This window comes from Hyla sarda, chromosome 9 (assembly GCF_029499605.1).
Source record: "Hyla sarda isolate aHylSar1 chromosome 9, aHylSar1.hap1, whole genome shotgun sequence".
Taxonomy (NCBI): domain Eukaryota; kingdom Metazoa; phylum Chordata; class Amphibia; order Anura; family Hylidae; genus Hyla; species Hyla sarda.
The window spans coordinates 171,181,581-171,196,066 of record NC_079197.1 but is presented as its reverse complement, the minus strand read 5'-3'; the positions used below and the strand labels follow the sequence as shown (position 1 = coordinate 171,196,066).

The window sequence follows — 14,486 nt, the reverse complement described above, 5'->3', positions numbered from 1 at the left end:
TTAAAAATTAAAGCAGCGATCTGATTGGTTGCTATGGGCAACTGGGTAACTTTCCCTCTGGACGGGTTTAGATAAATCTCCCCCATAGTACTGTATATACCTGTCACCTGGTGTCACCAGTCTCATGCCTCTTTTTTCTAAAATAAATAATCCCATGCACAATGTTTTGCCCGGTGACCTCTACAGACCTCGTTCTGATGCTTTAATTAATCTTATTACCGTAATTATTCAGGGCGCTGATGGAGAGCCCGGCCCTCGTGGACAGCAGGGAATTTTTGGAGCGAAAGGTGATGAAGGTACAAGAGGTTTCCCAGGTTCTCCGGGACCCATTGGACTTCAGGTGAGATTATTATGGGGATACTGTCATGTAGAGCAGGGATGGGCTCTCGTCTTGTGACGCTAATAAATTGTTGATAAAATGTTAAGAATTTCCTCAGTTTCTACATTACACAGCTAATCTTCTCTTTACTTTCTTTTATTTCGCGACTTATGTTGTTGTATTATGTTAAAAAAGGATTTGTAGATTTTTTTTAAATTTCTACTAGCCAGCTTGAAGGGGTACTCCGTCCCTAGACATCTTAAGATCCTAAGATGTCTGATCATGGGGGTCCCGACGCTTGGTGTCGGCAGCATAGGTTGTGATGTCACTGTCAAGCCCCACGGGACATCACGCCACACCCCCTTAATGCAAGTCTATGGGAGGGGGCGTGGCGGCTGCCATGCCCCGTCCCATAGACTTGCATTGAGGGAGCAAGACGTGATGTCACGAGGGGCGTGGCAGTGACGTCACGTCCCCCGCCACCTGCTTCAAGAGTTCGGAACAAAATGTTCCGAACGCTGGGGCAGCGGAGTACCTATAAGTGTCTGATCGTGGGGGGTCCGAACGCTAGGACCCCCCGCAATCTCCTTTACGGGGCCCCGGTAGGAGGAGGCATGTCGGCCGCAGCATGATGCCATGGCTGACACGCCCCCTCCATGTATCTCTATTCGCGAGTTGGAGTGTTTGTGCATCCCCGCCTCTCCCGTAAAGCTGTATTGGGAGGGGGGGGGGGGGGGGTCGCGGGAGTGGTGGAACGGAGGTCGACCATACGCGCATTAGCGGCGATAAGATGTCTGATCGCAGGAGGCCCGACACTTGGACCCCACCTCTATGCGGGGGCGTGGCGTGACATCACGAGGGGGCATGTCATGACATCACGTCTCCAGTCCTGGAAACAAAGAGCTTTCCGAGTATACTATAATTTACAATTGCCTGCACCCACCTCCTAAAAATTTTACTTTACAAGAGTGCTGCTGTATATATATATATATATATATATATATATATAAGCAAAGAAAGGAGTCAGCACTCGAGAGTCCTAGTGCATCTGCAAGTGTCCAACCAGCGTGCCACCGTCCGATCAAGCAAATTCCATCCAAAGCGAAGACACAGCAAACTGCATATGAGTGAATAAAGTGGCTAGAAGTTTATTTGCAGCAACAAGTACATGCGACGTTTCGGCCATTTGGCCGAAACGTCGCATGTACGTGTTGGTGCAAATAAACTTCTAGCCACTTTATTGACCCATATATATTTATTTCTATGGCTTTACCTAAACAATATGAGTTCCTAATGACAAACTTGGCCCTGCTACATCTATACATGACAATTCTAATCTCTACATTAGCTTTTACGATAGACATTCACCTCTTACTCTTATGTGCCACAGGGTCTGCCCGGTCCATCTGGTGAGAAGGGAGAAACTGGCGACGTTGGTCCTATGGTAAGTGTCATCACATCATAGACAATATATATGAATCTCTGATGTATATTATATTCCTCATTTATATTTAATATTACTTTCCTTTATTATTACCCAGGGCCCACCTGGACCACCAGGACCTCGCGGACCAGCAGGACCTAATGGAGCTGATGTGAGTTATTACAAGTCTATACAGTTTATCCGTCCAGTCTGTACTAGTATATATCAATATCATCCTGAACGGACTCTAAAGGGAAGACTAGCGCATTATTGAGCTGCATCAGCTAAGGCTCAGTTCACATATTTTGGAGCTCCGTTGCAGAATCAGTTTTTTAAGGGGGCTCTGAGCGGACAAAAAGATGCTGAAAATGTTATATTTTTTTGTCCAGTCTGATTCTGCTTAAAGGGGTACTCCAGTGGAAAACATTTTTTTTTAATCAACTGATGCCAGAAAGTTAAACAGATTTGTAAATGACTTCTATTAAAAAATATTTGTCCTTCCAGTACTTATTAGCAGCTGTATGCTACTGAGGAAATTTTTTTTATTTTTGAATTTCTTTTTTGTCTTGTTCACAGTGCTCTCTGCTGAGACCTGATGCCCGTGTCAGGAACTGTCCAGAGCAGGAGAAAACCCCCATAGCAAACCTATGCTGCTCTGGACAGTTCCTGACACGGACAGAGGTGTCAGCAGAGAGCACTGTGGACAAGACAAAAAAGAAATTCAAAAAGAAAATAATTTCCTCTGTAGCATACAACTGCTAATAAGTACTGGAAGGATTGCAATTTTTATATAGAAGTAATTTACAAATCTGTTTAACTTTCTGGCACCAGTTCATTTAAAAAAAAAAAAGTTTTCCACCGGAGTACCCCTTTAAATAAAAGAAACCAGATGGAAACCCGACCAGCTCTCTTTTTAACCTCGAATGGAATCTGTGATGGAAGCCCCAATGTAGATGTGATTGAGGCCTTAGAAACTGGACCCCAAGATACTCATGACCCACTACAGCAGTGTTTTACCAGCAGCGTGTCTCCAGCTGTTGCAAAACTACAACTCCCAGCATGCTCCATAGCTTCACCCTAGGACCTTCACGGGCTTCCAGCCCAGCCTAGGACAAAATCTAACTTTACAATCTAAACCAGTGTTTCCCAACCAGGGTGCCTCCAGCTGTTGCAAAACTACAACTGCCAGCATGCCTTGACAGCCAAAGGCTGTCCGGGCATGCTGGAAGTTGTAGTTTTGCAACAGCTGGACACACAATGTTTGGAAAACATAAGTGCACTTAGGTTGGTCATACCCATTAGGCTATTAAAGTTTGTTAAAGGGGTACTCCCCTGGAAAAAATTTTTTTTTTTTAAATCAACTAAACAGATTTGTAAATTATTTCTATTAAAAAATCTTAATCCTTCCAGTACTTATCAGCTGCTGTATGCACCACAGGAAGTTCTTTTCTTTTTAAATTTCCTTTCTGTCTGACCACAGTGCTCTCTGCTGTCCATGTCAGGAACTGTCCGGAGCAGGATAGGTTTGCTATGGGGATTTGCTCCTGACATGGACAGAGGTGTCAGCAAAGAGCACTGTGGTCAGACAGAAAGGAACTTCAAAAAGAAAAGCAGTTGTTAAGTACTGGAAGGATTAAGATTTTTATATAGAAGTAATTTACAAATCTGTTTAACTTTCTGGCACCAGTTAATTAAAAAAAAAAGTTTTCCAGGGGAGTACCCCTTTAAATTCTGATAGAATTCAGATGGAATTGCAGTGGTATTCTGTGTCCTCAAAGCACAGTATTCTGCTGAAATTTAAAGCCCCATTGACTTCAATGGAATTCCACCGTGGAATTCCACAAAAGTAAAGACAGGTCTTTAAATTTTGCAGAATGCAGAGTTTCTGCCACGAAAATTCTGCTGTGTGAATGGGACAGAGGAAACCCATTTAAGTCAATGGGATGTAAATTTCAGTGGAATTCCATTGATTTGTGTATAATAGCTCCTTATCTGTCTTTAAATATTGGATGTATTCACCATACTTGTTCCCATGGAAGATTGGTCTACCCTCCTTTCCCCAATAAAATAAACATGTATGCTCAATGAAGCCAAGTGTGCATGTTCATGGTGGAAAGCAACACCTATTTCATGTGTATATCTATCTCTATTTAACACTTTGGGGAGTATTTATCAAAGGATTTATGTGTCTTTTATTGATTATGTTTGGCGCATTATTTTGGCACAGTGTCTTTTTGCGCCAACTTTTGGCACATTCTCTCCACTGTCATTTTGTAAACTTGGTAGGATTTTGAGAGTCCTGTGTATGATTTTTGCGGTGGTCAGTAATTTATCATTTGCGCCAATTGTATTTTGGCGCTAATTTGGCGCAATAAGGCACTTGTTTGTAACAAATCACCACCAACAATAATATATACACACATACCAAAGGAAGACTATGATATGTGCCAAAGTTACTAAAGGGCAGACGCCAAATGATAAATTTGGCGCACATCCGTAAAAACCAATGTAAAAAAAAAACGGTAAAAGAAACTGACTACAGGTAAAAATTATAAATACCCCCTTTGTCTTTATCTGATGTCCATTAATGATTGTTTTTGCTCTTTTTTAGGGACCTCAAGGTCCTCCTGGTGGTGTAGGAAACTTGGGACCTCCAGGAGAGAAGGTATGTCTCTTTTATTTATTTTTTTAAGCATAATTAAAATTAAAAAACATTTATTATTGGATATTAGCCAAATAGACTGTATGAACAAATTTGATGAAAGAAATGTCTTATCTTTACAAATTGTAGGGAGAACCTGGTGAGACAGGAGTGCCTGGTGTCCAAGGAGAATCGGGACCTAAGGTGAGAGATTCAGGAATTCAGTCTTTTACTTTCGGTCTCATCTCTGGTTTTGGGTTCACGAGGGAATTGTTTTTAATCTCTTGCTGTCAAATATTAACATTGGCCCTGATTTGCTGTTGTAAACCCGACATGTTTTGTCGGGTCGTGCCCCAGATTCTTAAGAAAACCCAACTAACTCTCCATTTTACTGAGAAAACACCAAAAAAAGGGCGTGGCCAATGGGGAAAGTGGGCTAGTCACCGAAGGGGAGGGGGGGGGCAACATTTTCACAAAAACCTAACATATTTACTAAGGTTTCCACAGAAAATGTGATGGATTTGAGCAGATAAGAGCACATGTAAAAAAAAGTAAAACGTAGGGAAAAGTGCAAATGTAAGGAAACCTTAGTAAATACTGTGAAAAAAAAATTGTAGGGAATTAAAACCCACCAAAAAAAATTACACAACACTCTGATGTGGAGATTACTTTGGACCTGACTTTATTCTGGAATATTCTGCATTATAACGTGTGTCTTTACTTGACAGGGACCACGAGGAGATAGAGGTGAAAAGGGAGAATCTGGGCAACCAGGTGACCCCGGACCCCCAGGAGGAAAGGGACCTACTGGTGATGATGGACCTAAAGGAAACCCGGTGAGAATATGGTCTTGTAAGAAAGGGAAAACCCTTCAGATATTTACATATGATAATTATATAATCGTCTGAAGATGAGGACTGGTTGTCCATCTATTGTTTATGGTGGTTTATCAACTTTCCCCAAAATATGTCAGGTTTAATAAGCCAATTGTAACACTCACGGTAGTAGTGGATCCGCTGTACCTGTGTGGAAGATGACGTGGGCCGTACCAGGGAGCGGAGTCTAAGGTGCCGCTGGTTTTCACCAGAGCCCACCGCAAAGCGGGATGAACTTGCTAAGGCAGGAGGCACCCAGGTCGCTACCCCTAGTATGACTCTTCCACACAGGTTGGCTACTCGATGTCAGGATAGCAGAAGGTCAGGGCAGGCGGCACAGTTGCAAGGTCAGGAACGTAGCAGAAGGTCAATAGACAGGCGGCACAGGAGCAAGGTCAGGTCACGAAACAGAAGGTCAGAACACGGCAGGGCAAACACAGTAACGCTTTCTCTAAGGCTCTAGGCAAACAAAGATCCGGCAAGGAGTGGTGGGAGGTGCAGATACTTTTAAAAGAGGTACAGGTGCAACTGATAATTAAGGGAGCACTGGTCCTTTAAATCGCATAGCGACGGGAATAGGGACAGGAATGCGCGTGCCAACGATGCGCATGCAGAGAGGAGCCAGAGACGGTGTGGGGTAAGGAGATGCCCAGGACTCGCATGCAGGCGCGTCCCGCACAGCGAGTCCCGGAGTTGCCGGTGACAGGAGGAGAGGAGCGCTCACTGTCAGAATGAGTGACTGGAGCGCTGCACGTAACACCAAACACCAATATTTTTTGGAGAATTGTACGTGGCTGTAAATTATCCCAAACTTCTCATTAAAAACACATGCACGCTCGGCCGAGTACGCATGTATGGAGGATTTAGGCAAGATAGCTGTCTTACATGTATGGCCGGATTTTGTTAGGGTCTACAGTGTTAGATATAGGGCAGTGCCCCTTTGGCTTTGCTCCTATAGCTTGATACCCCCAACAAAGCTCGGCATAGAAATGACAACACAGACCCATCCATTTGGACAAAGCTACTGTATGTGGCACTTCATCTGTGAAAAGCTGAGGAGGTTTTAGCCCCTTTATTCATGGGATTGATTGTGGTTACCAGAGGTTGGACCCTCACAAATCACATAGAAAGGTACTAAACGGTAACCTGCACTCACCGAAAGACTTCCGACTCAACGCAAGTCTAGTTGGAGTAACCGGAGGACTTGGCTCCTGGACAAGAATGGGGCGCTCAGAGGCGTCTGCTGGCGGTTTTGCGCATCTGCGCGAAACCGCTGTCAGTCGCCTCTGAGCTCCCCACCCTTGTCCGGGAGCCAGGTCCGCTGGTCACTCCATCTAGGAGCGTTAAGCGTTGTGTCGCAAACACTGTTTGCTGAATATTTTCCTTCGGACCTCTAGACTTTATACCAGGATTTGTCCCACTTGGCCGCTTATCCAGATTTTATCAGCTATTCTGATTAGAATATTTCAGTGGTGCCACCCTTTCTTCTTCTGGGACACGTCTTAGTTAATAAAACTCTAATATTCTGACTTAAAGGGGTACTCCGGTGGAAAACATTTTTTTTAATCAACTGGTGCCAAAAAGTTAAACAGATTTATAAATTACTTCTATTAAAAAATCTTTATCCTTCTAGTACTTATTAGCGCCTTTATATTACAGAGAAAGTTATTTTCCTTTCTTTTTGGACTTCTTTTTTTTTCTGTCCACAGTGCTCCCTGCTGACACCTTAGTCCAGATCAGGAACTGTCCAGAGCAGGAAAGGTTTACTATGGGGATTTGATCCTACTCTGGACAGTTCCTGAGACAGACAGAGGTGTCAGCAAAGAGCACTGTGGTCAGACAGAAAAGAACAACTTTAGCAGCTGATAAGTGCTGGAAGGATTAAGATTTTTTTAATAGACGTAATTTATAAATCTGTTTAACTTTCTGAAGCCAGTTGATATGAAAAAAAAAAGTTTTTCACTGGAATACCCCTTTAAGGCTGTAAATGAGGGCCGATCACAGATATCATAAGCAACCTTTAAGGGGTAACCCCTTGGTGGGGAAAACCCTTACTAGAAAGGGGGTTACCCCTTAAAGATTGCTTATGACTTATTGCCCTGGAACCTTCAGGGATTCTTTTTGACGTAAAGATTTTGATCACAGATATCAGCACTCGTAATACTTTCTCCTGTCTAAAATCTTACCAATGGGAGATGCAAAGCAACTCTTTATTTTTGGCAGTGCTCGCTGTTAGGACATAAGACAGGGCTGTGATCTGTGACTACAGAATAGCTACAGGGACGTCAGGGAGTCTGCGGTGGTCTGAGACACACCTCCTGTCTCTTTATTGGTTCAATATAGGGATATGTCGGCACTGCCGTGGTGGTGCACGAGGTTAGGTAAAGATACAGGTAGGAAAAAGATGATACTCGGCACTCACCAGTAATGCACAGTGAAGATTTATTATGTCATAGTGTAGTACAAGGACGCGTTTCGACATGGAAGCCTTCCTCAGGTGTCTGCCATAGGGATATGTCGGCACTTCCGTGGTGGTGTACGAGGTTGGTAAAGCCACAGGTAGGAGAAAGATGATGTCCAGCACTCACCAGTAATGCACAGCGAAGATTTATTATGCCATAGTGTAGTACAAGAACGCGTTTCGGCGTGGGAGCCTTCCTCAGCTGTCTGCCTATAGGCAGACAGCTGAGGAAGGCTCCAACGCCGAAACGCGTCCTTGTTCTACACTATGGCATAATAAATCTTCACTGTGCATTACCGGTGAGTGTCGGGTATCATCTTTCTTTTTCAGTCCAGGCTTCTGCTTGATCCCTCCCACTGCAGTTTAGCCTCTTCAAAGGAAATTTGCTGCGTGTATATTGTTCATACTGTGTAAAATCTCCAGACGTATTTTAATTTACGTGCACTTTTTTCCCCTGTAATCAGCAGAATATTTTTTGTGGCCTTTTTTTGTTGATTACAGATGAAAATGAATGCGTAAAATAAAATACATTGGGAAATTTTGTGCAGTGTGAAATTAGCCTTAGGAAAGGGCTAAGCTTTTTAAATCAACTGGTGCCAGACAGTGAAACAGATTTGTAAATTACTTCTATTTAAAAATCTTAATCCTTCCAGTACTTATCAGCTGCTGTATACTCCACAGGAAGTTCTTTTCTTTTTGAGTTTCCTTTCTGGTCTGACCACAGTGCTCTCTGCGGACACCTCTGTCCATGTCAGGAACAAGATAGGTTTGCTAAGGGGATTTGCTCCTACTCTGGACAGTTCCTGACATGGACAGAGGTGTCAGCAGAGAGCACTGTGGTCAGACAGAAAGGAAATTCAAAAAGAAAAAAATTTCCTCTGGAGCATACAACAGCTGATAAGTACTGAAAGGGTTAAGATTTGTAATATAAGTAATTTACAAATCTGTTTAATGTACTAGCACTAGTTGATTTAAAAAATAAAATAAAATGAAATGCAGCGGCCCCTTAGGTGAGGGCACATCCTAGCTATATATCTTTATTTTCTATATTTGGAAGACCTTTTAGGGATAAATTAGGAAAAACATTGGTCTAAAAAATTGTGGCTTTGACCAATTTGTTGGACTGTCAGCTGTGAATTGATCGCAAGCAACTACGGATTCATGATCTGTGTAATATTTCTTCTGGTCTAGGTTGTTTTTTGGGCCGTAAAAACAAGGTTAAATGTTATAGTTTACAATGGTGACCCTTGTCTGGCCCCCAGGATGGTGAAAAACAATATCCGATAGTACTTGTTACAATACTATAGTACTTGGTGGCATTTTCATAATTCTGTTTTACATTCTGGACCATGACATAAAGTTTGACCCCTTTTGTCTGTTTTAGGGTCCCGTTGGATTCCCTGGAGATCCTGGACCCCCTGGAGAGATGGGACCCAGAGTAAGTACTCACCATGAAGGGTAGAATGAAAAAAAAAAAAGAGTATTAAACAATGTGTATTAGTCCCTACAGAACTGATAAGGTGAAAAAAGTTACTAGTCAATTGTCCTGCTTGCATAAAGTGGTGGTCCTACAGGGTCCTACAATGCAGCATGGAGGCACTTCTGATGTCTATATTCAGGGGTGTAGCGATGGGAGATGCTGAGGTAGTGGTCACACCCAATCCTTGGTGTCGGAGGGAGCCCAAATATCTACAACCACATTAAAAGTAATATATATATATATATATATATATATATATATATATATATATATATATGTATACACCGGGGTCAAGTCTTTGGAAAAAAGTGTGAGAACTTCTTCCACTCAAGGACTGGTCCTGCAGAACTCCTAAAATGGGAATGGTGATCCTGCTGTGGAAAAAGTGCAGGAACTCAGTTCCCATGCATTCCTGCAGGACTTGAGCCTTGTATAAATATAAATAAATATATCAATAAAAAAAAAGATATATATATATATATATATATATATATATATATGTGTGTGTGTATATATATATATATATATATATATATATATATATATATATATACACACACACACATATATATATATATATATATATATATATATATATCTTTTTTTTAATTGATATATTTATTTATTTATATTTATACAGGGCTCAAGTCCTGCAGGAATGCATGGGAACTGAGTATATATACACACACACATACATATATATATATATATATATATATATTTATATATGTATACTCAGTTCCCATGCATTCCTGCAGGACTTGAGATCAATAATTAAATATATATATATATATATATATATTGAAATGTGTTTTAGATTTTGGGTTGGGCCCCAGATATATCAAGTTACTCGACCGTCCACATTATTCCTCCCAGTATAAACATTTCGGAAACTGTGATGGAAAAAATGTGTGATATTTCTAGCTGCTCTCCTAGACGCCCATTCACACAATTCCAAGTGGAAAATATGCAGTTTTAATGTTTTTTTTTCTGCTGTAACATTCCTTACGTCTGGTGATTTGCACCGACCTCACCCATTGCTTTCTATTGATTCTTCATACAGGGACAAGATGGAGCAAAGGGTGACCGAGGAGAAGATGGAGAACAAGGAGAAGCTGTAAGTGACTTATCGGGTAGCTGGCGGTAATATCTGAAGGAGGTTGGGGTACTTTAAGACTCTATGGGGGGAGATTTATCAAAACCTGTACAAAGGAAAAGATGCCCGGTTGCCCATAGCAACCAATCAGATTGCTTCTTTCATTTTTAACAAGGCCTCTGCAAAATGAAAGTAGCGATCTGATTGGTTGCTATGAAAAACTGAGCAACTTTTCCTCTGCACAGGTTTTGATAAATCTCCCCCAAAATAATGAGGACATTTTGGAGGTCAGGCACTTTGGAGGTTAAATATACAAAAATACTAACAAAAAAAGACAAAAAAAAATATGGCCTGTAATACCTAAACGGAAGTAAAGTTATTGGATGTCACAGATAAAACAGATATTTTCTGCAGCACTGTGCATCAATGTAGACCAGTGTGGCCCCCCAGATGTTGCGAAACTACAATTCCCAGCATGCCCGGACAGCCGTTGGCTGTCCGGGCATGCTGGGAGTTGTAGTTTTGCAACTGATGTAGACCAATGTTTTTAGTTTGTAAGGTTTCCAATGGAATTTCTGGACTATTCATGTCGCCAACACTATAAAATGTTTCACCCCCTCTTTAGGCCGGGTTTACACTAACATAATGTTAATGCATTTTTATGTCTCTATTATGGCCGCACGTCCCGGCTTTACCTTTCTGGTCTTAAGACCTTGCGGTCGGGTCGTATTATGCTAGTGTGAACCCTGGCGTCTGCAGTCGGGGGAAGCCTTGCCAAGCAGGAACCAAGCAAAGAAGAACTCGTATTGTTCACACAGCCACCTACAACGTCTAAAACCACCTTTAGGCCATGTTCCGCACAGCATATTCCACGCGGACATTCCGCACATTTTCCACCTTAGGGGGGGTTTAGTAGGTTTGCTGTAGAAGCAAAAATAAAGAAAGATTAATAATGAAGATCTACATAAAAAAATGTTTTTGCATCATAAAAGTACCAAGCGCCAACGGCGTTTCGTTTGTGTTTTAATCTTTTTATTTTTTACAATTTTTCCACCTTTTTTTGCTTTTATATGATTTTTCAATAAAGTTGGAGTTTTTACTATTTTTTTCATTGGGAGCTGGATATCCGGTTCTTCCCAGATGTAGCAATGTAAGCAGGAACACATTTCTAATTTCTTATATCCTGTCCTCCTTCATCAGGGATCTCCTGGTCCTACTGGAGAGAATGGACCCCCTGGACCATTAGGGAAAAGAGTAAGTACTAGTTAGAATATCCTTGATTTTTGTTTGTCTTGATGTTGACCCTTCCGATCTCCTTTACTCTCACTCTTCACACCATCTCTGTGACTAAATGACGTGTATCCAACATATCAGAGGTCTCCATCTTGTGGGTTGCCATACGTTGAGTAACACTGCAATATGTGTTGGTATAAAGAGATGACCTTTCAGGCCTATACAATTTCTCTCTCTCTCTCTTGCAGGGTCCTGCCGGTCCTGCTGGTCCTGAAGGTCGTCAGGGAGAAAAAGGAGCTAAGGTAGGTGTTCTGTGTGAACTCCATGTATAAAGACATGGCATATATCAAAGCCTTATGTGTCTCTTATAACCCTTGTCATCTGCCCTTAGGGAGAGGCTGGTGCTTTAGGTCCTGCTGGTAAGACCGGTGCTGTTGGACCTCAGGGATCTCAAGGAAAACAAGGACCAGACGGACTTAGAGGCATCCCCGGAGCTGTGGTGAGTAATATGGCAGCACATCTGTGATAAGACGCACATGTCAATGGTTCTATGACATGTACGTTCCGGCAAAGACCAGTCATATATGTGGCAATGTTATATATATAGCAAAGATTTTATCATGACTATAATTAACAGGTTGGGGGACTTTAAAAGTTTTTTTTTTAGTATTTTCGAGTTACATCTCACAACCCTCCAACAAAATTGTTATCAGATCGCTGCTTCATGATTCTTATTGATTGTTTGCTATGGACAGGCGTCACTTTTTGTTAAAATAGTCCAGTGTCCCGCTTTCTGATATACAGTTACATTACATAACTCTAACCACATAAATAATGTAACTTGGTGCTAGTATCTGATTTTTATACATTTTCTTTAGGGTGAACAAGGTCGCCCAGGAGCAACTGGTCAAGCTGGACCCCCTGGACCTGTAGTAAGTGAGACCACAGGAGTTTTTACTATATAAAGTCTATTCCTGGAGACTATGTACTAAGCTGTCTTTCCTATAGGGTCCTCCCGGATTGCCTGGACTCAAGGGAGATAATGGTGCTAAAGGAGAGAAGGTAGGAAATGGAATTATTCCTATGTGACTGTAAGAATATTTTATATATATATATATATATATATATATATATATATATATATATGTAGAGAATATTCTTAGCATTAAAAGAATATACTATTGACTACAGCAATAAAATAAGGCTAACATTATCAATAAAAAGTGATATGTAGAATATTGCGTCATCTATATATCTACATGATATAGAAGAGGTCGAATAAATAATGTTGGATGATCTCATTATTATTTTGGCTTGGTCAATGTCTTATACTTTTTAAAGGGGAAAACAAATGTTTTCAAATCAACTGGTGCCAGGAAATTATATAGATCTGTAAATTACTTCTATTTCAAAATTTTAATCCTTCCAGTACTTATCAGCTGCTATATGCTTAGGAGGAAGTTGTGTTGTTCTTTCTCTGAACACAGTGCTCTAAGCTGCCACCTCTGTATGTGTCAGGAACTGTCCAGAGCAGCATATATTTGCTATGGGGATTTTCTCCTGCTCTGGACAGTTCCTGATATGGACAGAGGTGTCAGCAGAGAGCACTGTGGTCAGACTGGAAAGAACTACACAACTTCCTCTAGAGCATACAGCAGCTGATAAGTACTGGAAGGATTACAAATTTAAAAATCTGGATAACTTTCTGATGATTTGAAAACATTTTTTCCCACTGGAGTACCCCTTTAACTGGAGTTTTACAGGAGGGTAATCTGAACAGTTATGAGCTAAAAAAAAAAACACAATAAGAACAACGACATCCAGAATAGAATGTAACCTATCCACCCAACATAGAGACTTAGGGAATGGACACAACCTGTGGCAGATCCAGGTGAATGTAGTCCAAAGGGCAAGAAGAAACATTAGTCCAGCAACCAACTGGAGTATTCCTATTGCCAGCCATATTGCACACATACTGTTATAAAGCACAATACTCCCAACAAATTATTCAGTATCTATTATAGTCTACACCCCAATCTTAAAAAGCTTTCATAGATCTTATAATATGCAGCCCACGGGAGTGTATGGTGGGACAGGGGGCGGAAGGCTTTCTGCTCTGCCATGGTAAATTGCAGTATTCTGTATCCTGAAGATTTGGATGAAGTTGAAGTTGCTCATGGGGGCAATGTAACCATATAACCTGCCCCCTTGTGTACACCCGCAATGACAGAAATCCCTTCTGTAGTGCTTGAAACTTCAGTCAGTAATTGAGATGTATCCACAAGTGAGTTGTAGAGGGACTGTACAGTGATCCCTCAAGTTACAATATTAATTGGTTCCAGGACGACCATTGTATCTTGATACCATAACTCTATGGAAACCTAGGAAGTGGTTCTAAAACCCCAAAATGTCATTCAAAATATCAAAGTGTGAGGATTAAAAATAAGTAGATAACTAATATAGAAAGCAAGTCCTTACATATAACAGTAATAAAGATCTGCTGGGAGCTGCAATCACTGTCTATGTAGAGGACAAGAGCTTCTTCAGGGTCCTGTACAGAACACAGTGTCCTAAAAAAGTAACATGGAGCAGCCCTCACCTGGTGTCCAAAGGAGCAGCTAACCCTGGTACAGGTAAAGAGTACAGAACATGTAATACCTCCCTGTACTGTAGGCGGCGCTACCAGACACCAGTCAGTGCATGCACTTCAGTACTACAGGGGTTTTACCATGGAAATGCCCATTCTGATTGGTCGGTTCTTCCAGCCATTGACATGTTTCGTAGATCTGGACTGTCCATAGCCTTGTATGGTGAGTTTGTTTGCAAGTTAAAATGGTCCAGAAAAGAATGAAAATATTGTAACCTGAGGCCATTGTAAGTTGGGTGATCACTGTATTTGGTTCAAATATCAAGTTTTAGAGGTAGATTTGCTGAGGTTCCAAATTCTGGAGAGCAATG

General features: G+C 41.4%; 1 protein-coding gene across 11 annotated transcripts in view; it reads left to right on the top strand.

The window, feature by feature from the left end:
• Nucleotides 1-14,486, top strand: part of COL11A2 (collagen type XI alpha 2 chain) — a 161,876-nt gene that overhangs the window by 140,558 nt on the left and 6,832 nt on the right. For all 11 annotated transcript variants that reach the window (XM_056539322.1, XM_056539319.1, XM_056539321.1 and 8 more), the window contains 13 exons: nucleotides 233-340; nucleotides 1,710-1,763; nucleotides 1,861-1,914; nucleotides 4,354-4,407; nucleotides 4,534-4,587; nucleotides 5,112-5,219; nucleotides 9,104-9,157; nucleotides 10,263-10,316; nucleotides 11,496-11,549; nucleotides 11,777-11,830; nucleotides 11,920-12,027; nucleotides 12,407-12,460; nucleotides 12,537-12,590. In XM_056539322.1, the coding sequence (XP_056395297.1) occupies nucleotides 233-340; nucleotides 1,710-1,763; nucleotides 1,861-1,914; nucleotides 4,354-4,407; nucleotides 4,534-4,587; nucleotides 5,112-5,219; nucleotides 9,104-9,157; nucleotides 10,263-10,316; nucleotides 11,496-11,549; nucleotides 11,777-11,830; nucleotides 11,920-12,027; nucleotides 12,407-12,460; nucleotides 12,537-12,590 (864 nt within the window). The remainder of the gene's footprint in view (nucleotides 1-232; nucleotides 341-1,709; nucleotides 1,764-1,860; nucleotides 1,915-4,353; nucleotides 4,408-4,533; nucleotides 4,588-5,111; nucleotides 5,220-9,103; nucleotides 9,158-10,262; nucleotides 10,317-11,495; nucleotides 11,550-11,776; nucleotides 11,831-11,919; nucleotides 12,028-12,406; nucleotides 12,461-12,536; nucleotides 12,591-14,486) is intronic.